Source organism: Caretta caretta, chromosome 7 (assembly GCF_965140235.1).
Source record: "Caretta caretta isolate rCarCar2 chromosome 7, rCarCar1.hap1, whole genome shotgun sequence".
NCBI lineage: Eukaryota > Metazoa > Chordata > Testudines > Cheloniidae > Caretta > Caretta caretta.
Genome location: NC_134212.1, coordinates 72,707,388 through 72,734,244, shown reverse-complemented (window position 1 = coordinate 72,734,244; position 26,857 = coordinate 72,707,388). Strand labels below are relative to the sequence as shown.

The following is a 26,857-nucleotide window of genomic DNA, read 5'->3' as shown; positions in this document are numbered from 1 at the left end:
GGGGTGAAACAGCTCTGTCACCCCCCCCCCTCATATCTCTGCATCTATTTTTAAAATCAGTAGTAGTTCTCAAACTATGGGTCACAGAAAGCTGGCAAGTCACAGTGACTTCTACAGGCATCCAGCTATTCTGAAAAATTAGCTTGAAACAAGTATGAGGAAACAGCTAGTCTTCCTCCACCAGTGGACAGAGAGGATGGGGGAGTTGCCCTTGCGAACTGGACCTACCCAGTGAAAAATTTGTTAGTGAAAAATTTCTGAATAAGGTATTTTCTACCCAAGTATGTGCTGCAGTTGCCACAGGGATGCTATTGGATAGTGAGTGGCAGTGAAAAAGCAAGATGGGCAGTGCCATGTGGTTGGTGACAGAAAAATGAGGTAAGGCAGTCTGGATGATGGAGAGTGGGAGGGGTGACTAGGCTGGGTGCTTATGGTTGGACATGTTGGCCTATGCTGAATGGGAAGGGAGGCTTGGTGCTGATGGGTAGCTGGGGAGGCTAGGCACTGGTAAGTAAGTGGCCACAGGGTTCTTTGCCTCAAGCTGTGGCCTCCTTTGAGACAGCCTGACAGTTCTGCCTTAGACCAGACTTGCTGTGGTTTGGGAGCTGTCTTTAGGGCTGGGCCACCTGCTCCCCTCTCCCCCACACTCATTGCAGCTTGCCCCATCCCTTCTCAGGTCCCCCTCCCTCAGCCGGATGCTATGCACAATAGCAAGTTTTAGAGGTAGGTGGGAGGGCTACAGCTCTCACCCACAATTCAGCCAGGATCTTGCGGACAAACATGATGGGGCAGTCAAAAGAGATCTGTGCCACGTGCCAGCCCTGCCTTAGTAAAAGCAGTGTTAGTGATGAAGACATTTCTAGGCTTTCTCCTGGTCACTGCTGCCAGTTCCATTTTTGTCCGATATGCCAGGATCCCTAGGGCACTGAGGGGGGATTTTTCTTTTTTTTTTTTGGCTACTGAAAACCTGCCAAGGAATTCTTTTGACCCGCCCCCCCAAACTGGTGTATGATAGTGTGCTGGGGTACTAGCTCGTCTCATGCCAGCGGGGGGGTTCCTGAAGTCCCAGCCGCGGGAGTCCCGTGATTCGTGAAAACTGAGGGTCTCAGGCAAAGAAAAAAACAGATGTTTCTAGCCCAAGGGCGACGCGAGCGCACCCCACGCGCGCTGCGCTGCCAGGCCAACGGGACCCAACCGCTCCGTGCGGCCCCAGCCTGGGATTCGGTCAGTCTCGCTCACTCCTGCCACCTGCCCCGCTGCAGGCCACCCTCCCCGGCCAGCCCCCTCGGGAGGCGAGGCGAGGGGGAGGCTTTTACGCATGCGCAGACCCAGTTCTAGCGCAGCAGGGACCTCGGGCTGGGAAGGTGCCCGCGTGCGTAGTGGCGCCTCTCTGCCGCTACGGATCAGTACACGCAGAGTGCTCCACGCGAGGCTTTACGACGGGCACAGCTCTCGCGAGAGTAGCCGCTCGTTCCCCCTCTCCCTTTTTGTACTGAGCCTCCAGGCCGTGAGGTCAAACCGCTGCGTCTGTGGAACCTTCCTCGCCCCCCAGCCCGGTAAGTGCGGAGCGCACCGGGACCCGCACCCCTCCCCCCGCCGCGCCGCGCAGCGCGCGGACGCCCCGCCTGCGCCCGCCCGCTGGGGAACCCCGCCGGCTGGTGCTCGCCTAGAGCCGAGGATCCGCCTCGCGTGCAGGCCGGCCGGGCTCAGCCCCCGTGTGCGCCGGGGGTGGCGCCGCCGCTCCGGCCTGGCCGTACGTGGCTTTCCCCCGCCCTTCCCGCGCCGCTAACTGACGGGCGGGCGGCCGCTCTGGGCCGCGCTTCCCCCGGGGGCTGCGTCCCGGCGGGGGGACAGTGACTCCTGTAACGCGGCGGCGGGGGCGCAGCCGCGCAGGCAGACGGGAGGAGAGATGTTGCCTGGACTACGTGGGCGGGGAGAGGCTGCCAGGTGCAGAGAGCGGAGTGGGGTGGGGGCGAGCGCGGGGGGAGCGTAAGCGGAGGGTGCGGGAGGTGGGGAGGACTTTGGGACGGCGCCCACAGATACGTTTCCTCTATTTGAGGAGCACATGCTGGGGGCTACCACAGTCTACATCAGTGGTTCTCAGCCTCTCCAGGCTACTGTACCCCTTTCAGGAGACTGATTTGTCTTGTGTACCCTCAAGTTTCATCCCACTTAAAAATTACTTGCTTACAAAATCAGACGTTGAAAACACAGAAGTGTCACAGCAGACGATTACTGAAAAATTGCTTACTTTCTCATTGTTACCATATAGTTATAAAATCAATAAAATATAAATATTGTACTTGAATTTCAATGTATAGTATATAGGGCTGTATAAACGAGTCTGAAGTTTTAGTTTGCACTGACTTTGCTGGTGCTGTTTACGTAACCTGTTGTAAAACTAGGCAAATACCTAGTGAGTTGATGTACCCCTTGGAAGACCTCTGTGTACCCCTGATTGAGAACCACTGATCTACATAAAAGGAGCTTGTCAGTTTTGTACTCGCCTCATTGCAAATGTAAGGAATATGACTGTTCTTTTAAAAGGTACCATTTGCCAAACAGACTAAACAAAACAATTCTCTATTTGATGCACTAATAAAGAATAATAAACAAAGTGATGGGTGTACAATATGAAAGCACTAGTTTGTTTACTCTGAGCTACACTGTCAATTGAAAAAAATCTTTTAAAAATTAAGAATCAGCAGCCTGGTTGGTTTAATAATTTATCTTACAGTTTATTATGGGTGGCACTGAACCTCGTTAAATTAAACAGTTTTGAAAATGAGATTTTTCTTTGTGTTCAAATAGTGAAATATTTCCTGCATCCTAACCTACACAATCATACATAAAGATAGTAGCATTTCTTATCATGTGTTCTTGGTAAATATATTTGAGCATGATCAAAAATCTTTTTTTGGCTTATGTTTGTTAATTAGATTTAGGGCAAAATTTTCAAAAGCACCTAAGTGCACCTTGTCTCTGCACCACAGCATAGCTGTGTCAGTGTAGGTACGCCAGCACAACCCTGTACTGTAGTGTGGAGACATGCTATGCTGACTAAAGGGGTTTTCTGTTGGTGTAGGCTCCTCAGTAGATGGTGACTGGGTCCATGGACTTCTTTTGACATAGCTGTCTACGTCTGGGGGTTAGGACAGTATAGCTGTGTGGTCAGGTGTGTGGTTTTTTCACACCCCTGGCAGCTATTTTGATCTTTTCAGTGTAGGCCAAGCCTGAGTCACTGGGACTTGAGCATTTTGGAAATTATCTGTAGTGATTATAAATTTGCTTTTTAATACAGTGCCATAGGTGCATAGTGTTCTGCAAAGAGTTTAACTCCAGGCTAGGTAAGACATAAGATGGAAGAATTCTTAAAAAATTGCAGGTAGGTTACAGAAGTGCTTAGATTTGAAGGGAGGGTCAATATAAGTAGCTGTCTGATGTGGTTTTTGAAGGGCGAGAGGGAGGCTGTAGTGAAAATAAATGTGGGGGTACGTTCCAGGTCTCAGGGATAGCATGGGAGAAGGCAGAGAGGTGCTTATGGAAGTATAGTACCAAGAGAAGCATAATTGGGAGAGCAGGGCTGGAGTAGGGAGTGGTGAAAAAGAAGATGAATATGGAAGCAGTCTTAACGGGAAGAACATTTGGATTTTCCTTGTAAGGTCACTAACAATGGAAATATGTTAAATTCCAATAATTTTAACTATATCTTGAATGGCTCCCCCTCTGTAACCAGGTTAAGGGTTAGGTACCACTTCACTTCTCACCTAAAAAGTTAGTTTTTATTTCAGGTCCTAGTGTGTCCGTCCTCGTTGTATCTCCTGCATTGTGACAACCCACCATGCATCATGTTGTGGAACTCCCCAAAGTTATTTCTTTTGACATACTGCATGTTTTTTTTCTCTGAAAGCCTCTTTTTTTTATATATATATATTCTAAAAGTATAAAATATAGGCAACGTTAATATATGGCATGATGTTTTTCAAGGGAATGTGCCTCACATTCCATACTTCATTGGGATTATAGAATAGCCTTGAAGTGATGGAATGACTGGTGGATATCCTGTTAGAACAGAAATGACTATAACAGGGACAGACATAGGGGGAATCTGCAAAGAGCTTTCATTTAATGGGCAATTTTTTCCATTTAACTTGGTTATTGAGGGGCAATCAGCATATTGCTACTGGTGATAGGATTAAAATTACATTTGCAAATCACACTAAAGGAAGACTGATCTCCATTTAGGCCTCCATGAACAAACAGCTCAAATCAAGCTACAGAATCAGCCAAATGGACTCGCAGTAGCTATATTGGTGGGGAAATCTCTCCCATTGACAGTGCTGTCTACACAGGGAGTTCAACGTAGTTATACCGACCTCTCAGGGGTGTGAATATTTTACACCTCTGAGTGCTATAGTTATGGCAATATAGGTCTGTAGTGTAGACCAGACCTGAGTAAATTTTCCAAACCGGAGTAAGTTTCCCAAAGCTCTGTGTAAACTCAAAAGCTTGTCTTTGGCCCCAACAGAAGTTGGTCTAATAAACAATATTACCTCACCCACCTTGTCTTGCTAATGTCCTGGGAGAGACTGTACTCCTGGGGGAATTCTGTGCCAAAAAATTAAAAATTCTGTGTACAGTATTTTAAATTTCAGCAAAATTTGGCATATTTTATTTGTCAAAATAACACAGTATAGTCACACATTTAAATTATTTTGGTAATTTATTTCAAAATACCTGTGAGCAAGTATGTGTGTAACAATACAGACAAAAACAAAAGATTCAGGAAATGTTTTTGACAAATAGATTCCTTACTAGGCATGTTAATACAGAACTTTTGAGTAATTAATTTAAACTACAATACAGAAATGTATTTCCTGCACCCCTCAGAAGCAGTGCAAAGGCTTGGGGGAGTTGGGGTAATGGAGGAGCTGAGGGAGAGGGAAGTAATTGCTGGGAAGGAGCCTGAGAGTGAACTTGGAGGTTTGTTAGGTGTGGGTGGGAGAAATATGGAACAGGGGTTTTTTAGTGTGTTGGGGGAGGGGATTGTTAGGGAGCCTCTTCCATGCAGACCCTGGCTGACCCCTAGCCTCTCATTCAGTCAGCCACCCTCTTCCCCCATCCTCATGTGTTCCTGCACCCCCACTAAGCCACCCTCTTCTACCCGTCTCCATGTGTCCCTGCACTCCCATTCAGCCCATGCCCCAGTCCGTCCCCCCACTAGCGCTTCTGAACCCCAGTCTGTGACACCCAAGCAGCTCCATGTGCCCCACACTTTCTGTACCCCCCCATATCCCGTGCCTCCTGGCCCCACGGGCAGGCACTGTTAGGAACGCAGCCTCTGCTCTTCCCTAGCCGCAGCTGGGGCTGCCCAGGAACGGCTGTTCTCTGTTCTGGTGCCACACTGGGTGACTGGGCAACAAAATGGCAGATGAAATTCAATGTTGATAAATGCAAAGTAGTGCACATTGGAAAACATAATCCCAACTATATGTATAAAATGGTGGGGTCTAAATTAGCTGTTACTACTCAAGAAAGAGATATTGGAGTTATTGTTCTGCTAAAACATCCACTCAGTGTGCAGCGGCAGTCAAAAAAGATTGTTGTGGATCATTAAGAAAGGGATAGTTAATAAAACAAAATATCATATTGCCTCTATATAAATCCATGGTACACCCACATCTTGAATACTGCGTGCCAGTGTGGTTACCCCGTCTCAAAAATGATACATTGGAGTTGGAAAAGATTCAGAAAAGGACAACAAAAATAATGAGGGGTATGGAACGGCTTCCATCTGAGGAGAGAGAAATAAGACTGGGACTTTTCAGCTTGGAAAAGAGACAACTACGGGGGGATATGATAGAGGTCTATAAAATCATGACTGGTGTGGAGAAAGTAAATTAGGAAGTGTCATTTTTTTCCTCTCACCACAAGAAGTAGGGGTTACCAAATGAAATTAATAGGCAGCTGATTTAAAACAAAAGGAAGTATTTCTTCATATAATACACAGTCAACCCGTGGAACTTTTTGCCGGAGGATGTTGTGAAGGCCAAGACTATAACAGGGTTCAAAAAAGAACTAGATAAATTCATGGAGGATAGCTCCATCAGTGGCTGTTAGCCAGGATGGGAGGGATGGTGTCCCTAGTATCTGCTTGCCAGAAGCTGGGAATGGGCGACAGAGGATCGGTCACTTGATGAGTACTTCTTTTGTTCGTTCCCTCTGAAGCACCTGGCATTGGCTACTGCTGGAAGACAGGATATTGGGCTAGATGGACCTTTGGTCTGACTCAGTATGGCAGTTCTTATGTTCACAGCGGCCCCAGGTGGCCAAAAGGTGTAACTGCAGCACATTTGGCAGAATGAATTTTCTGCTGGGGGAAAAAAAAAATCTGAGTGGCACATGAGTTCTGCATGTGTGAAGCGATGCAGAATTCTCCCAGGAGTAAGACATGACTGCAACAACACTGCATGCTAATAATGAGTATAAGCAATAGTTACCCCTCTGGTGCTGAAAAAGGTTTACTTTTAATGTAAAAGCCATAAAACCACAATCAGGCTTTCAGAAGGGTGCTGAACTTTTGTGTCCCAACTACATTACAGACTTCCAACAATTAAAAGAACCATTTCAAACATCTAGAACACATGTAAAACACTTTTCACACTAGTGTTTGTAATGACAGGTTTCAGAGTAGCAGCTGTGTTAGTCTGTATCTGCAAAAAGAAAAGGTGTACTTGTGGCACCTTAGAGACTAACAAATTTATTTAATAAATTTATATTTAATAAATTTGTTAGTCTCTAAGGTGCCACAAGTACTCCTTTTCTTTTTTTTAGTGTTTGTAATGTTTCTCAATTGTGTATTGATATTACTGCATTAACTCTGAGCAAATCTTATAACTGGTTCAGTCTGAACTATTCCAGCGTTAGTGTGAATGGAAGTGTAGCAACACAAGTTCACTTGATACAATTCCAAAATGGCCTGGGTAGATAAAGAGCACGTCTAATCTTCAGATTTGCAAAGTGCATTATGTGAAGCATTTTTTGTTGTTGTTCATTAAGGTGGTGATTCCAAATTCCTCTCATGTTTTGAGCCTACTGCAGCTTCTGTACCCATGTATGGCTTCTGTTTTATAAGGTACAGCATACAACAAAGACCTGTGTTTTGGGGAATGCTGACACCAAGTTTTATTAAATGCATGCTATTTTAGACTGAAAAATGCTTATTATAGGGATTACACTTTACATTTTGCTACAGCACTTCTCCATCTGTTAAGAGGATTTGTGGGGCCTGCATTCTGGGATGGGTACTTCAGGAGAACCACAATTCATTGGTACTATAATGGGAAACATCTCAGTCTTTTAATATAGACAGAGTCCCAGATCTCAAGCCAATTATTTTTGTCCTTGCTGAATAGAATAGTAAGATTTTGATGTGGACAGATTGACTCCTTGTAAACTGTGGAAGATTTGGTTGAACAGCTAAGTTACAGATCTTTCTGAGAAAATGGATCCATATTTGTTAGCCAAACCACATACACAGATTGCATGCTTGGCCCTAAGCAACTGTGTGCAGGTTTGGTAAACAAAATTCCATCTTTTAATTTCCAAAAGGGGATTGTTTAGAGACCAACGTTGCCATACTTCCAGTTTTCTAAGACCCCTAATGTGGCCTTTCCCCTTTGCATTATCCTGTTGGACAGAGGTTAGAAAGACTAAAGTCCGTAAGTGTAAGGTGCGTCTCCAAGGCAGGGAACAGGCATCTTGCTCAGCAGCAGAGCTGTGTTCTTTTTGTGCAGCAACCATGCAAAGTAAAGACTCCACTTCTCTAGAAGCTTATTTTAATAAAACTGTTATTAAATCTTAAAAAAACAGAAAACCCTTCCTGAGTCCCTCCTCTCTCAGTATTAGCAATCTGGCCTCCCCTCGCAGCTTTATGGTGTAGCCTCCCTCGGCTTTCTGTGCATGAGCGTTCAGGCCAGTCAGAGCTCTCTGCTGCTACGATTGTTTCCAGGCGTTTCCCTTTGGTGCCCCCGTAAATCCCTCCTTTTTGTGAAGACGTGCAAGACTGAGTATCGGCTGTGGCTGCCCTGGCCACGTGGGGCTCGAGGGGTGGGCTTAGGAAGTAAGCTGCGCTGGCAGATTCCAAAGCCTGCTCAGTGCTCACAGCTGATAAATTTGCAGGGGCTATATAAGGCCTTGAGAACCTGGGCTCGTCGTACGGGAGGGCAGACGAACAGTAAACAGGTAGGACAAGCAGGCTTGGCTTTCAGGCTGCAGGGATGTGACATAAAGTCAGCGGTATGGGTGTATGCTTTAAATATTTGTATAAAATATTTACCACAGGGATTTGTGATTGCATGGATTTCTGTTAGTATGTTGCGTTTGTTAGATTCAGAATAGAATGATAATGAGAAAGTTAAACAGCTCTGGGAACACTCACTTAGACACAAGCAAAGTCTTTGGTTTTCAGACTTTTTTTTTTAAGCAGAAAATTTAATTGCATTATTTTGTATGAAGAATTCATGTGTTGCTGCCTCTGCACTAGAAACCGTTCTGTGCATTCTTGAGCAGATATGTGTTTGGAACAAGACTGCAATTTTGTTTAAAAGAGGTTTTGGGTGAGCCCTAGAAAGCTGTATGAATCAGTGGATGCTGAAAGAGAAAACACTAAAAGCTTGTTAATAACCATAGTCACTGCTGAACTATTTCCATCATTGGATAGAAATGCAGGATGAAGAAAGTGTAGTTTTAGCTAATGTAGGGGGCTTTCATTTTACAAGTTGTAAGATGTACAGACTCTTTTCCCTGAATATTTTTGGTTTCATATCAACAGTCTTCTATACATATATTTAAAGACATTGCAATTAGAATTTTTAATCTAGACAGTTTTGAAATATAAAATGTGTAAAACAACTCAGTGGCTTTGTAGCTGTGATACACAATTGAGACAATGGCAGAAATATTCTGTATAACATAATAAAGTGGCCTTGGTTTGCTGTTGCTTAAGCTAGGGAATTTTTGGCTAGGAACATTTATAAAGTGTGCCATTGGATCTTCAACAGCTACTTGGATCAGAAAAAGTTTAAGCTACAGTGAACTAAGGCCACTTTACTTCTGAATGAGAGCATGGGGGTAGGGAGCGATAATGTGCTTTAATTTATGTGCGTTACCTTCACACCTTTAGTAACTTTGGTTTAACTTTCCTGAGTGTCCCTCAAATACCAGCATAATCAATTCAGCCCTTCATTCTTTAGAATTAACTGCAGTTATTGTATGAGAATGTTAAAAACTGAGGCTTTTACTGCTACAAGAAGGTGTTAAAGGTCCAGTGGCACTCATTGTGAATGTCCTTGGCCAGAAATTCCCTAAAACTCCAAGTTTTTATAAACTAGTTGCATCTTCACAGTTTGTAATATACCCATAATAATGTTCTGATGGGTGGTAGCTCTGTAGAGTAGAGATGAATTGAGTGACATTGAAGCAAAATCTGTAGCATAGGCAGGCCTCCTGGTAAAATTCAGCTCTGCCACTTGTCATGATGGCGAATTATGGCTATGAAGTGGCTGCCTCACTCCAGAGGCGGTTTCATTTCATTGGTACTGTGTGTGTAGTTAAAATATTTTGAAAGATTCTATATATGGTGCTTGGAAAATGTTCTGGACATAGAGTACTAAATCAGTTAGTGTATGAAAGTTAGATGGTGTTGATGGGAGACAGCGAGGTCCAGTTACAACCCTTTCAGTGCTTTGGCTGTTTTTTCCTAAAAGGTAGCAAAATTGACAGTGAATGCCAACCATGAAACTGGCAAGTCTATTGTCAATTTTACTCTTTTAAAATATGTAAGTTGCAAAGTGTTGTAACTTGTAATGGTTTTGCATTCCATAGATGTACAAAACCAGTGTAATTTTCACCAAGTCTCTTCAAGCTCACTGTTATTTATACAAACTATAACACTGCAAAATTAACTTTAAAAAAAATCATACTATCTTCTGAAAAAATTGTGACTACTATTTCCATAATTGGTAGGTAAGCTTACTGTAACTGGTTAGTAAGTGCATTTAACAGCACTTAATATATAACCAGTGTCATTGTTTTGTTGGTCAGTTACAGTTACGCTTCCATCTTATAGAATCATAGAATATCAGGGTTAGAAGGGACCTCAGGAGGTCATCTAGTCCAACCCCCTGCTCAAAGCAGGACCAATCCCCAATTTTTGCCCCAGATCCCTAAATGGCCCCCTCAAGGATTGAACTCACATGCAGTAGCACCATTGCTCTTATGTAGTGCTTGGGAGTTGGGTCCACATGCACAATCTTTTCCAGGTTCTTCAAGAGGGAGTTTACCCTAGCAACAGGCAGGATCATTCAAGAAAGGACAGGGAAGAGAATTAACCATGTTAGCTTGTTCTTGGCTCACCCAAAAGGTGCTGCTTAATATTAGCAGGGGAGCAGAAAGCTCTTCAAAAAGAAACTTAAAAAGAGAAGTCAGGACACATTTAGAGGCGGTTGCATCAGAATTTTTTTTTTAATTAGTTGATTAAAAAAATTAAGTTTTAGCAGTGTCCTCTGAACTTTAAAATTAAAAGGAAATGATGCACTTAGGCTTCTCTTGGACTCAATCACTGTAGCAAGAAGAAAGATTACAAAAGTTTTACAAGTTGAACATCTAAATTAATTGCATTAATATTAGAATTAAACATATAATATTCAAGCAAAAATAGAGACAAGGTAGGTTGGCCCTCTACATCCTGAATAATTTGGTGGAGACCTATGTACATTTAAAAAAAAGAATTAAAGTACTCTTCTAGTTCTAGCCTGAATATGATCATATATTTCTCAAGAGGAGGAGGTATTGGATGAAATTACTTCACAACTCGTGGTGTGATCTTTGATTTTACATATGAAATGTTGCTTCTATCCTTTTTCATAGGAAGAAAACCAAACACACCATACAACCCACCCTGCAGAATGTTTATATTTGTGTTGTTTTTTGTTCTGTTTGTTCGTTCTTTCTTTCTTGGTGGTGACCTGCATTTTCATGTGACATTATTACTAAAGACCAGGGTCTGTTTGATTTAAATCACTAAAAGGCTCTGTTTACTCATGGATTTCGCTATAAAAGTGCATTCTTGTTGGTTGTTATAACCTTAATACATATTCTTCACAACTCAGAGAGAGATGTAGGTTTCATTTTTAGAAGGTACACACTACACACTTTTAAAGTGATTGTTTTATTTTGAAAACTTTTCAGATTAGTTTTACAGCTATATCAGAAAATGAATGATGGTTTGGTTATTTCATTTACCAAATATAAATGAAGCAGATAGTTCACCTCCCAATGACTTCATAAATATCTCCAATTCAACAGGTTAATCATTAATATTTGGAGGATTTTCTTGCCATGCTGTATTAGGAGGAGAAAATCACCCGTCAGACATTTAAATTGTTTTATTTAACTAAAACAACAACATTATGTATTCTGGATTTTTTCTTCAACAGCAAACGTATAATAATTTAGAAAACAAGTATATGAATTTTTGAATTTAGTTAAACATTCAAGTTTTTTAAAATCAGGCTTGTTTTTGTTAAAATTGTTTTTAACTAAAATAGTTAAATGAACTTTTTTTTTTAAAAAAAAATCAAAAATTAAATCGACTGTGTCAGCCAGGTCAACATGAGAAACTTAAAATATTGGCTTCTGCAGCTAACTCAGTCTTCTCCACCTTCATTTTCCTGTTTGTTTATAATCTGGAAAAGAAAAACAAGCTTTCCTGCTTTTTCGGGTCCCAAACGATTTCTAAATTTGGAATGAATTAGTCCAAAGGAAGCAAATATTCTTTCTACACCAGCAGAATAAGCTTAAAAGTGAGATTATCACTTCAACAGTCTCTGAATCCAAGTACTTAAGTGACTCCCACCAGTTCACTGGTGTGACTTTCTTTAAAATATCCTCAGCAAACATATATTTCTTGAATGGTTCACCCTTTGCTCTGAAGTTTATTATAGTTGCCATTATGGAGGGATGATTGCTGGATGTCCATGTCATAACCAGGTCCTCTTCTTCAGCAGTTAAGGTTTGACCCTGGTATCCAGTATTAAGAATATTTGCAAGAAAATAAGTTGGAGATACTGCTTATCCTATTCTTTTTTTTTTATGCTTGTAATTTAACTCTGTCATTGCATATTTCTCTTTTTAAGATCTCACTCAGTTCCTTCCATATTTCAACACCATCAGCAATAAAACAGTTATTTCCTTGCATTTTGTTCAAGGTACAGAAATAGGCTTCAGGGTACTCTGCATGTGTTCAACATTTCTTTTAAGCCCAATGTTGAGAACTTCGGCTGTGACAGTGCCATCTATTTATTTTTCACGATTTTGTTCTCAAACTGTCATCAGAATAGGCCAGTTCTTGATATGGAAATAGACCACTACTGAGTTCCATTGCACATCTTGTGGAAGAGTTAGCTTGGTTCCTTCCACTTTTTTCAGAGCAGCCGCTGCAAAGTGGTTGTTACGGAAGTATATTGCAATTTCAACAACATTAGCCCTTTTATTTCTGCAACACTGAAGTCTTTGGCATCAAATAAGCACTGCAACTGTATGTTATTAGCTTGGGACTCTTCACTCTCTTCTAAATAATTTCTTCTCATTTTGGATATATTTGCAGCATTGTCTGTGACCAAGCTGCATACTAGACATTTGAATTTTTTTCCAGTTTGTTATAGCTTTTACTGCTGCTACTTGTAAGTATTCTGGTGTGTATGCATTTCCTCTTTTATCAATTGTTTCTGTAAGGAAGACATTCCCTTCTTCTGTTGTCACACAAGCACATACAACAGAATCATTGTGGACGTTGCTCCACCCATCAAGACTAAGGTTAACAATTTTACTCACCTATACCTTCTGCACACTGGTCAATTTCTTTTTCATACACTTTATCCAGCAATTTATCTGCGACATCTGCTCTGTTGGGTGGACTGTATCCTGGTCTTAATGGCTGAACCATATTAACGAAGTGTGGGTTCTCAGTCATAAGGAAAGAAGAGTTTGTTGCATAAACAAACTGGGAAATTTTTTCATCAATTACCTCTTTTTGTAAATCTGCTGGTTTTATCACAGATTTATCTATAGTTGTTTCTGGATGATGGAGATTTATTTTTGTTTTTGCTACAGGTGATATATATGTGACATACATGATGTGGCTGAAACACTATCATTAGCAGATAACTCTGAAACTATAGAAAATGATGGTGATCTTGAAGGTGGATAGTCTTCAGAATCCTGTATGTTGAGGATGGATTCTCCTAAACAAAAGAAGTCAATGCAGTTATTTAATTATTATCATACTGTTCATTTAGCATTACTCATTGCATTCACTGACACTCAGTACTACTTTAAAGGTGAAATTGTAAAAGGAAGATCTGCCTATTTCAGCTATTTATTTTTTTTGTCACAACTGCATCTAAAATGATAGTATCATAGAGTAACAACTATATTTTTTGCTCAAACATGAGAATTCCAGAGGAATAGTCCAGAAGGAAGACAGGCAGTCCTTAAGAAAGAAGTATGAAATAAGAAAGTTTACAAAACTGAAAATCCTGCATGTTCAGACATGTTCCTTTCATCATATTCAATGCAGCTTCCTCTTGAGAAGGAACACTTCTCATGATGTTGTTTCATTCAACCAGGCCTTGCATTACTTTGTTGCACTGTTTGCATTTTGCACACATGCCTGTCTTACCCACAGGTAGAGAAACTTCATTAAAATATTCCTAAACTGAGTCTCTTTTGCAGCCTGCTGCCATTATAGATTTTTCCTTCTAGTGAGAGAATGGTATGGTAGATCTCAAATCAATGAAGGCTACACTTGGAAAGACCTCAAGACTTCTGGAATATGCTGCTTAAACAGTTTCACTTTTGTTTATACTGTCTGTACCTCCCTTCTCACATTTATCTTCAGACTTCTTCTCCCTTGTCCAGATCTGTTCCGCCCCAACAATGTTCTATTCACTGAACTTTTTGAAACTTTGCACTTTTAGGGAGAGGTAAGGGATTGACTCTGTGTACGCAAATTTGCAGAGGGACAATAGGGTTGAGGTCTTATTTCTCACCTCTATATATTTATTTATTTAAAAACATAAATAACATCTTGCTGTTAACAAGAATTTTCTCTGGAGACACAAATCGACAGTTTGAGAAGTGCAAAACTGAGTATCTCTGATGGTATCTTCTAGACTGAGCACTGAGTCCCATTGGGTAGATAGAAAAATTAACCTAAATAATCTATACAGAAGCCCCTGGAATCCCATAAGATTGGGTCCGTAATCCATGAACTATTGGAACTCATTTACAAAATTTTTCTTAAACATTACATGAATATATTCTCATACTATAGATTTAGAATTTATAATCCCTATTCCAGGATGAGATATCTTTGAGCTATAATAGAAAAGGAGTGTACTTGTGGCACCTTAGAGACTAACCGATTTATTTGAGCATGAGCTTTCGTGAGCTACAGCTCACTTCATCGGATGCATCCGATGAAGTGAGCTGTAGCTCACGAAAGCTCATGCTCAAATAAATCGGTTAGTCTCTAAGGTGCCACAAGTACTCCTTTTCTTTTTGCGAATACAGACTAACACGGCTGTTACTCTGAAATTTGAGCTATAATGTATCTTAATTAAATATTGGGCTTTTCCTGAAAAATCCGATTTTTTTTTTATTTTTATTTTTTTAAAAATCATTGTTTTTTATCCACCCTGCATATATGTAAGACTCTTAGTGTTTTGGGGGATAGGAAGAGGAAACTAGTCTTACTTTTAAAAAAATGTGTATTGGAAGCAGTGTAATTCAGTCTTTCAACCAAACAAAATTCTCACTCTGATAACTGTTGTGAATGGGAAAAAAATAAATCATACCTTTCAGAGTAGTTCTGTGCCTCATTTAGGGTTGTCCTGACTAGCAAAAAGATAGGATGTAGTTGGGCTTAGCTAAATTTTCCTACCTAAACTCAGCCTAGACTTGACCACTTTTCGTAATCAAGAGAAGGCCAGAGATACTGCACATTTCTGATAGTCATTTGAAGTGAATCTCAAGTTTTATAGCAAATCTCTGAAGAATCTATTAGCTCTTGTTCTAAATTTGGCCTCTCAAGAGTACAGTGTTTTCTAAAAATTCCCTAATGCTGCAAACATAGGTTCGGCTCCACCAGTGACAGAAAGTTTCCTCCTCCTATCCCCAAAACCACAAAAGGTCTTACATAAAGTGTGTCACCCAGAACTGGACACATTACTCCAGCTGAAGCTTCACCTGTGCCAAGTAGAGTGCACTGTTACCTTCTGTGTCTTATATACAAGACTGCATTTCAGAGTTACATTAGCTTTTTTTTTTGCAACAGCATCATGTTGGCTCATATTTAAGGCTACGATTTGATCATGGAGGTCGCGGAAGTCACAGAATCTGTGACTTCTGCAGATATCCGTGACTTCAGCCTGTAGCCGCTGGGAGCTGTAGGGTACCCCCACCTCCTGTGGTGTCCGGAAGCTGCGGGGTACCCCTGCCACCACCAGCGGCCGGCGGGGAAATCCCCGTCAGCTCCCCCGTCCCCATGGGCAGGAGTCCCCTGTCCACTTCGTAGCCACTGCAAGTGGCAGCAGATCTCTGCAGTTCCCCAGCCGCCACAGATGCAGGGGACCTATGCAACTTGCAGCAGCTAGGGGATCCCCTGCAGCTCCCCAGCCGGCACAGATGGGGTTCCTTCCCAGCCATGAGGCAGGGACTGCAGCCACAGCAGGGCAGGGTGCTGGACCCTCCTCCCTCCCACTTCTTGTCATGGACCGTTTCAGGGACAGGTCACGGTTTCCATGAATTTTTGTTAATGGCCCGTGACCTGTCCCTGACTTTTACTAAAAATGTCCATGACAAAATCGTAGCCTTACTCCTATTTAATTTGTGATCCTTTATAACCCCCAGGTCTTTTTCTTTTCTGCCTAGTCAGTTTTTGCCTAGCCCCATTTTGTATCTGCATTTAATATTTCCTTCCTAAAGTATAGTACTTGCATTTATTGAATTTCGTCTTGTTCATTTCCGACTAATTCTCCAATTTGTCAGAGTCCTTTCAAATTCTGGTCTTCCAAAGTGCTTGTGAACCCTCTCACTTCGGTGTCATCTGTAAATTTTAAAAGCATACTCTCCACTCCAATATCTAAATTGTTAATGAAAGTATTGAATAGTATCGGACCGAGGATAGACCCCTGCAGGTCCCCAATAGATAAGTCCTCCCAGTTTTACAGTGTACCATTGATGATTATTTCTTGACTATGGTCTTTCAATTAGTTATGCACCCATCTTATAGTAATTTCATGTAGACCACATTTATCTAGCTCGCTTATGAAAATGTCATGTGTGACTGTCAAAATCCTTACTACAGTCAAGCTTTATCAAGTCTACAGTTTTGCCCCTACCTTCTAGGCCAGTAACCCTGTCAAAGAAGGAAATTAGGTTGGTTTGGCACGATTTGTTCTTGACAAATCCATGCTGGCTATTCTTTATAACACTATTATCCTCTGGGTGTTTACAAATTAATTATTTAATAATTTGAGTATCTTTCTAGGTATCAGAGTTAGGCTGAGCTCCCGGGTCCTCTTTGTTCCCCTTTTTAAAGATAGGTAGTATATTTTCCCTTCTCCAGTCTTCTGTGACCTCTCCCATCCTCCATGTCTTCCTTAGCTAGAAAAAAGTTTAAAAGCATTGGAAAACAGAAATCTAATGGGGAAGTTTTAAGCATGTAGATATTTAGCAGAACAGTATATCTTCTTTTTATATTGTTAGTGTGGATAAATTACTGTGCTGAAAAATTACCCTGAAGAATCTCAAGATCTCAATGTGACCTCCTCGTTAATATTTTTCCAGATAATTTGTTTTCTGTAGCACATCATATATTGCAAATTACTATGTACCAAAAGTAAACTGAGAGGACAACCAAGGCAAAGATTGGTATATTCAGACATGCTGTCCACAGAGGTGTACAACTTACTGGACATTACTTTCTTATAGCAGTTTTTTTAGTATTCGGTATCTTGACCTCTAGAAAAGTTACATTTCAAATTTGTTTTCAATAACAAATTAATATTACTCAGGTACAGATGCAGATGACTGTTCAGAATATGCCCTCCTCATTCTTATCCTTTCTTATCCTAAATACTTAAGTTTCACTGTTGTTAAAACAAAATTTCCTTGTGGTTTAGGAACATTATCAAGAATGAGCCCACCGCAGGATAGGAGTGGAAACTCCTGCAGTAAGGAGCCCCTTGTAAAGTGCCTTCAAGCTCAGAAAGATTTGGAGACAGCTATTGCTGGAATTCTCAAGGCTGAACAACAAATTAAAGTGAACTGGAGAGAGGTATTTAAAATGTACTTTTTAAAAGTCTAACATTTTACCAGTTTTGGTTGGTAGTTCTACAAGATACTTGGTGTTCTGAGACAATAAACTGAAATCTGTCCTAGAAGCACCATTATTAAGGCTATGATTTAGTCATGGGTATTTTTAGTAAAAGTAATGGACCAGTCACAGGCCATGAACAAAAGTTCATGGCCTGTGACCTGTCCATGCTATAAATACCCCTGACTAAATCTGGGGGGTGGGAGGAAGCCTTGGGAGGCGGGCTAGCAGCACCTATGCCAGTCACACGGGCCCCTGCTCAGGTGGTCCCTGGGGCCAGCCGCACAGGGCTTGCTGCAGGGCCACCTAAGTGGCTGGCTGCAGAGCTGCTTCAGCAGAGGCTGGTGTGGCTGGCCCCGGGGCTACCTGAGCAGCTGACCCTTGAGCCAGCTGCTTGGGCAGCCCAGGGTCAGCCACACTGGCTGCTGCAGAAGTGCTGGAGCTTGCGGAAAGTCAGGTTGCGGGAAGTCACGGAATCCATGACTTCCTCAATCTTCATGACAGATGCAGAGCCCTAACCATTATCTCACTATTATCCTTAGAAGACATAAGCATTTGAGTATTGCTAACCTCACCAGGCAAAATAAAAAGTGCAGTTCGTCAACATTTTTTGTGTTAATCGTTTATTTGTAATGGGATTTTTTTTAGTGATTCACTATTTATGCTACTGGAAATAACTTCTTTTTAAACAGAATGATATAAAGGTGCTACAAATAATATGTAGTAGTATGGCTGTTTTAATAAACTGATAATCCTTTGTGTTTGGGTACTCCTTCAATGGAAATGGTCTTGAACTTTGAAGTGGGGTAACTGGTAAGTATGTTGGGTAAAAGATGCATAAACATGCAATGACATGGATTTCAAAATGGTTTGTATTTGTATTTTATGGGGTGAGAAGAAGATGGTTGGAGGCTAATGTCTGTTTGTGTCACACTGTATTTCCCCCCTTCTCCCCTATCCCCGCTGCCTCTGCTTGCCTGTGATACATGGTGGTGCCCAGATTCTGATGAGGGACGCTGGGTGTTACTGTGATATGCATAATTGACAAATATTGCTATTTAATATTATCTGTCTGTGGAATTGGGTAGCCTCACATGACTTTTGTGAAGTTTAATAATAATTGAAACTGCATTTGTCCTAAAGAATACTCAGACTTGTGTACAATAGTATTAGGTTTCTTAACCCAGCCAGTTGTGTGTGAATTGTATGTTGTGATGTGTGAGAGTTGGTGACTTCGGTGTGTTCTTTGAACAAAGAAATTTCAGGTTATGGTTCGAGGTGATTACAATTAGTACAAAAATATTAGTATGTAATTTCAGTGTGCAGTTTCTTCTCTCCTCTCTTCCCCCATGAAACATTGGGTATGCTCTGGTTTGAACTACTCAACAGGCATTCTAGAAATACTAAATGGAGCCGGTATTTATCTTGCAGGTCAAAGCTCAGGTTCACAGCTGCATAAGTCGTCATATGGAATGTCTGCGCAGTCGTGAAGTTTGGCTGCTTGAACAGGTAGATCTCATTCAGCAGCTCAAAGAAGAGACCTTGCAACAGCAAACACATCAACTCTACTGGGTAAGATGTGTGTGTGTAACTCAGTTTAGCTATATTGGCCCTTTCAAATACACTGGTCTTGCTAGTATGTATTCATGGTAAAGAAAAAATCTTGAACAGGTATATCCTGTGTCATGTATAAGAATGTGAATTTGAACATGTGATGCCTTTACTGGAGCTAAGGCAATAATATTGTTTTATTTTTCATATAGTTGCTGGGACAGTTCAATTGTCTTATCCACCAACTGGAACACCCCCATAGCAATGACCTAGTCAATCAGATTTCTGTGTGCCTGGAGAGGTAAAAATATTACGTGATCTGAATAAATGAGAGTGCTATTCATTTTGACTTTACTTTGAATTTAAACTGTTTTCTGGTCATAATATCTGTAAACCATCTCTTCTACATAGTTAGCTTTTCTGAAGTATGTATAATACTTTACTGTGAGCTATTTTCAGTAATTGCTAAAAAAATTAATGGTGAGATTTCAAAACAGTCTAGGATAGAAGATGAGTATGGCTAAATACCCAGGACTGCTTTGAAAATCTCAGTGTAAGATTTTTAAATTGATCCTTTAAAGAGAAGTCAGGATACCATAAATGGTAATGCAAGCATAACTATTTGTGCAGGTTACTGCAGAGGTTAAGGTTTGATGTCATTTGATTTGGGAGGAAGAGTAAGTGAGGAGAGGAGTTTGCTGTTTTGCTGGATATTTCATTTTTTTCTGTTTTTACTGCATAAGAGCCTTGGATGGACATATCTTTTTTATTTTTGTGTAAAAAGCTAAATAAATAATTCAAATTAGTTCAGATTTTTGGCTGTTTGCAACAGAGCCAATTAAAAGCCTTTATACAAATATTGGCTCAATTTTATAAGCTTAAAGCTAGTGAAGCATTTAACTAAACTTATGGGTGAACTTTAATTTTTATTAAAGATCTCCTTAATTCTTTTAGACTGGGCAGTCTGACCCTCAAACCAGAAGAGTCTTCCAACCTGAACTTTGAGGCTGATACGTCTTTCCTTCGCCAGGCCATCACATCCTTTGGCTCAATTAAAACAATGGTGAGTACCAAGGCTTTTATAGTAGGATCACTGTTGAAAATACTTGATTCAGATATTTTTAAGGGGAGAGGGTGTCTGCAGATCCCTGATTATTTATTCAACTGGGTTCATTTTAAATCTCTAGTTGAAATAAAATATTTGTGTATGTTTTATTACAGCTTTAGGCACATGAAAAAAATTGCTATATGCAATATTGAATTAACTTCAAAAAGTCTAGAACTCCCTGATCAGATAGATTATGATCACCTAGGTGGGATGTGATATTTATATACAGTAATAACAAAACCCAAGCTATAGATGATTTGTCAAGAAGTCTGTTTCAAAAGTATCTCCTTAGCTGCTGCACAAAACTTTACATATATGTTTTTGGCAGAGGTTGATTGGAAGGTTAGGGTGGGGTGGAGGGCGGCGGGTATGTGCTCTTGCTCTTTGTTGTAGCAGTTGGAATTTAATGTGGGGATTGACTTTAGCGGATGCCAGCTGTAGGCTATATTGGTGAAAAAGGTACATGACCCAGCCTCTGGGAGCATTTACTTTTATAAAAGCAGAAATAATTCTGCTTAATTGCTCTAGACTGAAATTTGCCATAATATCTTGATTTTGAAGGCTCCCCCACTTTTAAAAAAAAATTTTTTTCAGTTACCTTGAAGTTACAGGGATATAAAAGGAGTTTACCAGTTGTAACTGTGCTTTTAATGCTGCTTCATTTTAGTCTTAATGTTTAAACATTTGTTTTTTTTAATTAGAGTTGAGTTTTAAAAATGAGGAAAGTGATATTCTTCTTTTTTTTTTTTTTGTTTAAATAGCAAACTCCTGAGACAGAAAATGCTTCCCCTTGGATGTCAGTGCAGAACTGCACGCTGGCCCAACATGAACAGGTAAAATGAATATTTGTCTTCTGAAAATAGGGTTTGACTAAAGGTAGTATAAGCATAACCTTGCTATCTGTCCGGTTTCCTAACTGGTAATTTTCATGGCAACGGTTAAAGTATTGCTGTTTGAGTATTGCTGTTTGAGTATTCAGTAACAACGTGGCAAGGTGCATGTCCCAACGAAATGCCTGTTGGGTGGATGTTCTAGTTTCCTTTTGCCATCTTCCCTTACATCAGCTCCTTGACTATGAACTTGAGTTAATTTGTCCCTGGGGATGGAATGGGGCAGCTCCAGCTTGGCTTTTCTAGTCCAAATACTAGACGATAAATGGAGTTGAGTGCTAAGTGTGCCACACAAGGATTTGAAACTGTTCCAGTTGTATTGCAACAGTTCACCTGGGAGGCACCATGCTGGGTCCAGCACAGAGATGCAGCTAAGTTCGAGGTATTTTTCATGTAGATGGAGAGACTATACAGTCAAAAGGGCTGAAGTGATCACAGGATCCAGAACTCCTGTGGGTCATAGGTCATACAGATTAACTGTACACATTTAACTGTTTTCAATCAAGTTTCTAGATAATTAGAAACAATAGGAAAAGCAAACCACACAGCAGTAAGCTGTTTTTTTGCCACATAGATGACTGTGAGGCTTTTGTGATGATGGTGTGAGAAGGGACTTCTGTGGTTCTTGTTTTGGTTAATAAATATTGGTACACATCGGACACACTGTACATTCTGAGATTCTCTGTAGATTGCCTCCACAATGAAATAGCTATGTTTATAACCTGGAGACCCCATACGTTCTTTTTTAGCAGAAACTATTGTCTGGGACATTGGGTTCCCCACTCGGTGACTGGCTACTTGGAAGCAAGTCTGCTAGCATTCGCCAGGCTCCATATGTTCCCAGCATCAACCCTGAGGACTGGCTAATGAAAAAGCATGTGCCAGAGACCAGCCAGGTAAGCTCTTCACGTATTAAAGAGGAATGTGGTTTCATGCTGCAGTTGAAATGGAAAGGGGGGGAGCATATCCATTATACTAGTTACATCTTGCTTGATTCTCAAAATATTCTGAGCTGTCACTGTACAAACAGCTTTTTTTTTTTTTTAGGATTTAAACTCTTCCAAAGTCTGTTATTTTGAGGAAGCCTGGGGAAATCTGAAAGATTTGGAAAATTGGCTCCTGCAGAATCAGCAAAGAGAAGAAAATTATGAAAAAACAGATACCCATAAGCACAGGAGCTCCAGTTCCACCACCTGCTCCTTCTTTTCCACTGAAAAGGTGGATGAATTAGAGTTCCTTGAGCAAGAAGAGATGGACATTTCTGACTGGCTGCTTACTCCTTCTGACCCAGAAAATGGAGGTAGTGCCTCAGAAGAGAAATGGAAATGTGTGTTTCAACCTTTTAGGGAGGAATATAACATAAATGATTGGCTTCCCAAAGCTGACTCCTGCACTTACTGTCGTGGCAGTCAGGCCAAGAGTGTAGAGATAGAAAACCTTGGAAATCTTAAGTGCCTGAATGAGCATCAGGATGTGAAGAAATCCCCAACAGTATCTACCAACAATGTCTGGCTCCTACAGCACCCCCAGACTCCATTTAAAGTGGAAGATGTGTGCAAAGCTAATGAGCCATGCACTAGCTTTTCAGAGTGTGTGTGTGATGACAGCTGTGAAAAGGAAGCTTTGTGTAAGTGGCTCCTGAAGAAAGAGGGGAAGGATAAAAATGGCATGCCAGTAAGCCAGATACCGGTGGTGAACCCTGAGCCTGAGAAGCCTAAATCTGCTGTCAACATCTGGCTTCATCCCTCCAGGCAGCTTCCAGAGGAGTCAGCTACTACCACAGTGAAATTGGATAGTTCAGTGAAGGTTGTAGAACCTCTAAAAGCATTGCTTGAGAGTCCATTGACAACCTGGCTAGCCAAATCAGAGCACAAAGCAGCAAGCACAGAAGAAAAGGCAACCCGGGAGAAAGCAGAAGTTAACTTCAAGAGTCCCTTTCTAGACCTCCTAGCCCCATTCCACCTTCCTCTGCATGTCAACAATTGGGTGTTGTCTTCAAAGAATATAGAAACTGTCAACGAGCCTCCAGTGGAAGATAAATGGCTGCTACGCAAGAAGGCACAAGTGAGCATAGTCTTTAATGTTTATTCCTAGATAATGTGTTAAGACAGTATAATTACCAGTGTTACTTCTTGCCCTGTGTTTACACCAAACTCAAGTTTTTTCTAAAAAATCTTGTCTCCTCAATGCTCAACCACTATTTTAAGAGTGCTGAAATAAAACAGATCTCCGTATTGAAATCCAACTAACTTTGTAAAGCGAATGTAGCCAAGATTCATCTCACAAGAAATATTAGATTTAACTTTCTTTGATCTGACCCCTTTAAAAGAGTGCAGACCCACAGGAAAACTAACTTAGATGCATTTTGGACATAATTATTAAGGACATTCCCTTTTTCAGGACTGTGGCCTTCCTACAGTTTGTGATCTTTTTGCTTGTATGAAACTGAATGGAGATAGAGAAAAGTGGCTGTACCAGACCCCTTTACAGGTAAGATTAATCAGTTACACAAATGCATTGCTAATAAACACAGTTGTGCATTCTATAATCCTTTAAGATATCTACAGTTAAATGTTAAAAGCAACATATGATTTGCTTTCTATATCTATTTTTAGCAGCTCAGCCTATTCCTTTTTCTCCATTCCCACCCCTCCTGGTCCTCCATTGTTCTTTTCCTTATCGTCTTCTGCCAGGGGAGATTGACGGAATCATTCCCTTGTTAAATAAATTGATATTAAATATTGACTCTTTGTATGGTTTATGGTAAATTACACTCTAATTTGGGATTTTCTTAATTTTTATGCATCACATTGGGGTGTCTGTCATATAGTTTAAGCCAGTGTCCTATATTTGGCATTTGACAGATGAACACTCTGTTTTTAACCTACTGGAAAGCTCTGTTGCTGGCAAGGGAACAGCAAACCCATCAGAACCAAGAAACTTAGCCCCAGAAGCAGTATCTTTATGTGAAGCATTTTCAACATCCCTTTTGTTCTTGCTTCTCTCACAGAGTGTTACTTTCTCCTTTACCAAAGAACAAAATAAAATAACTCTGTATTTTGAATTGTTTTGTTCTAGAAGTGAAGAACCTGAAGCATTAGAACCACGTTACCTTCCTGCTGATTGCCACATAAACATACTATGTCATTGCAGTCTGCTGAATCATTGTGTTTGTGTCTGACTAGTCTGCTTTATTTTTCTTCCAAACGTTTAGCTAAAAGACAAACTATATTTATATGTAACTGAGTTATGGTGCAGAAAATGCCTTTGTGTTATAAATACTCCTGAGTGCAGGCCTGCTGAATATAAGCACACTGACACAATAGGCATTTGTAAGATTGTATCTTTCATGGGCCTATGTGAAGCTTCTTTTATGGGTTTTCACTTGAAGCATGGTGAAGCTCAGAGCAATTGTAAAATGAAATGTCTTTGCTGTGAAATCTGCATCTCTGGTGCTTGGACTGTACTATATAGCGTTGCAATTTTCCTACCCAAAAGATTGCCCTTCATATTCTAGAACTTTATTTTGAGAAGAATTCCATCTTTTTTAGATAGCTTATTCCTTAGGTGGAAGCAATTTTTTTGTTAACTTTTGAAGGATGGCACTTGTTGCATGCGTCCTATGTACAGGTCAGCCCAAAGTTGTCAAATGTATTCTAGTTTTTGAAAGAAATATACTTTTTTGGCCCCTGATGCATGATGAGAACTGTTAGATGTGTTTTTAAAGGAAGACCTTCCTGTCAGTGAATGAGATCTTCAGCTACTGAGAACTGAGACATATTTGGCCCAGATCTTTTTAAATTGCTTTTGAACTGAAAGTCTTTTCGGTGCTGTTTAGTCTTTGTGAATTGATAGACTCTGAAGCTAGTAGGTGCCCAGCATTTGATGAGGTAACAATTACAATTTTACTGAAACAATTTGGTCTACAAAAAAATGTAATAGTGATGCAAAGATGTCTATTTTTTTAGACTAATTGGCAGTTAACTTATATTCTATAAACTGCTGGTAGTTATGTTTCCTTAGCTGGTTCATAGACAAATATAATTATAAATGGAAACATCTCTGAATGCTTAACAAAAATGGAACTTTGGATGCTTGAGAGCCTCCAAGTAGGATGTAATCTTGTTCAATGTGTTTTCCAGAGGGTGGCCTGCATAGATCCCACCACCTTTTCAATCTGTTTTCGATAGTTAAGGTAACTATCACCTTGATATCAGAGTTGGGGAGTTGGGTCAGATTAATTTTGATCTCTGTAGCAGTGGATATAGCATGAATATCTCCTCTAGTATATGTTTTATTTAAACCCTTCTGAAACAGTGCATACATTGTCTGAAGCCATTGGTGTACAAGGTGCCATTGGGCAGTAGGTTTGCTAGCTTGCATGAAGAATTAGCAAAGTTATTAAATATCTGCACAGTTAATTTCCCCTGTTCATTTTCATTAACTTTTTTCTGATGATTTTTAGATAATGTTTTCTTAAAGCTTGTCTGGAGTAAAAATGACCTCAACTTTTCAGTGCAGAAAGGAAATCTTGTTAGAAGGATTGAAACTTAATACCACTTGCCTGGTGCTACACAGTAAAAGTATTCATGTGTGGTATCACTGTGTTCAGATAGCCTGTGAACTGATGTTTTTAAAAAATCTTGGCCCTTTGCACACTGAAAATAGACTCTATAAGGGCTTTAGATTAGCAGACCACTTAAGACCTTTTCTTTTAATAGTTTGAGTCGTCTACTGAAATCAGAACTTCAGTTTTTACCTGACCATATTGCCTGTTGCTGCATGGAAAGACTGCACTATGACTAACTCCAATGATAACCTATTTTGATTAGCAGTTGAATTTAATGATGTCTGATGTGCAACTCACCTTTATAATCCTTTTAACCTTAGTCAATGAGTACTAACTTCATAGTCAATTCATTATGCCCTTAAAACTTTCTGGGGGTGTGTTCATTTGCTTTTCACAGAATCCCAATTTAGTTAATACTAATAAATATTTATGTAAACTGTTGATTAGTCTTTTCCATTAAAAAACATTGCAGCCAAAAGTGGGTGTGGTGGTTATTATTTCTTTGTGGAAAGCTGTATTTGGGGAATTTTATAAACTCTTTGCTCAGCTTTCTGTAACTTAAATTGTCCTGTTCCCTACAGCCTCCACCATCATTTGTGGCTCTAAACACAAACATTTGACAGATTTGCACATTGTCCTTTGACTGATATGGGACTATCCAGTAGGCTACATGGGTGCTCTTTAATACAGAAGCTACTCAGAAGAGGTACAGCAACAAATGCCTCCTCAAGAATACTACTGGAAGGTCCTTTCTGGTGCTGTAAGAGGGGGTCTGTTCTAGGTTCCTTGCAGAGGGGAAGATGGAGAGCAGGAATGCCATAAGCAGAGCAACGGGCCACTTGAAGATCTTTTTCATGCAGGCATAATAAATTGTAGGCTGGTCCTGGCTGCCTCTTGGACAGCATGCTTGGCATGGGGAGAGGACAACCCCTCACTACCAGACCCCCGTACTCCCCACTGTTCCTCAGACGTACTTGTCAACTGCTACAAAAGGTTTTTTCCCCCCTGCTCTCCTGATGGCAATAGCTCACCTTAAGTGATCACTCTCGTTACAGTGTGTATGGTAACACCCATTGTTTCATGTTCTCTCTGTATATAAATCTCGCCACTGTATTTTCCTCTGAATGCATCCGATGAAGTGAGCTGTAGCTCACGAAAGTCTTACGCTCAAATAAATTTGTTAGTTTCTAAGGTGCCACAAGTCCTCCTTTTCTTTTTGCGGATACAGACTAACACGGCTGCTACTCTGAAACTAGAGGAAGCAATTCATGGCCTGGCTATTTGTCATCACTTCCCAA

The 26,857-nt window shown here is 40.6% G+C and overlaps 2 protein-coding genes across 5 annotated transcripts in view; one reads left to right on the top strand and one right to left on the bottom strand.

Moving 5' to 3' along the window:
- Positions 1 to 1,376: 1,376 nt before the first annotated feature.
- On the top strand, positions 1,377 to 26,750 carry NCOA4 (nuclear receptor coactivator 4). Of its 4 annotated transcripts, none has more exons than XM_048858642.2 (10): positions 1,377 to 1,556; positions 17,247 to 17,401; positions 18,872 to 19,012; positions 19,204 to 19,292; positions 19,946 to 20,054; positions 20,861 to 20,932; positions 21,742 to 21,885; positions 22,037 to 23,053; positions 23,390 to 23,479; positions 24,068 to 26,750. In XM_048858642.2, the coding sequence occupies exons 2-10, from the start codon at positions 17,261 to 17,263 to the stop codon at positions 24,071 to 24,073; spliced, it is 1,809 nt and encodes a 602-aa protein (XP_048714599.1). In that variant the 5' UTR covers positions 1,377 to 1,556; positions 17,247 to 17,260; the 3' UTR covers positions 24,074 to 26,750. The 4 variants fall into 4 exon arrangements, with proteins under 4 accessions (XP_048714599.1, XP_048714598.1, XP_048714601.1 ...); XM_048858641.2 differs by having other exon boundaries at positions 1,379 to 1,556; positions 21,739 to 21,885; XM_048858644.2 differs by lacking the exon at positions 1,377 to 1,556 and adding an exon at positions 1,831 to 1,947 and having other exon boundaries at positions 21,739 to 21,885.
- Positions 11,215 to 26,857, bottom strand: part of TIMM23B (translocase of inner mitochondrial membrane 23 homolog B) — a 45,983-nt gene continuing 30,340 nt past the window's right edge. Inside the window, exon 7 of the mRNA XM_048858647.2 lies at positions 11,215 to 13,304. Coding sequence (XP_048714604.1) covers positions 13,168 to 13,304 — 137 coding nt within the window. The 3' untranslated portion in view covers positions 11,215 to 13,167. The remainder of the gene's footprint in view (positions 13,305 to 26,857) is intronic.

Coding starts and splice junctions, on each gene's coding strand:
- NCOA4 (XM_048858641.2), top strand. CDS start 17,261: ATGAGCCCACCGCAGGATAGGAGTGGAAACTCCTGCAGTAAGGAGCCC. Junction 20,933..21,738: donor CGCTGGCCCAACATGAACAG/GTAAAATGAATA, acceptor GTTCTTTTTTAG/CAGAAACTATTGTCTGGGAC. Junction 23,054..23,389: donor TGCTACGCAAGAAGGCACAA/GTGAGCATAGTC, acceptor TCCCTTTTTCAG/GACTGTGGCCTTCCTACAGT.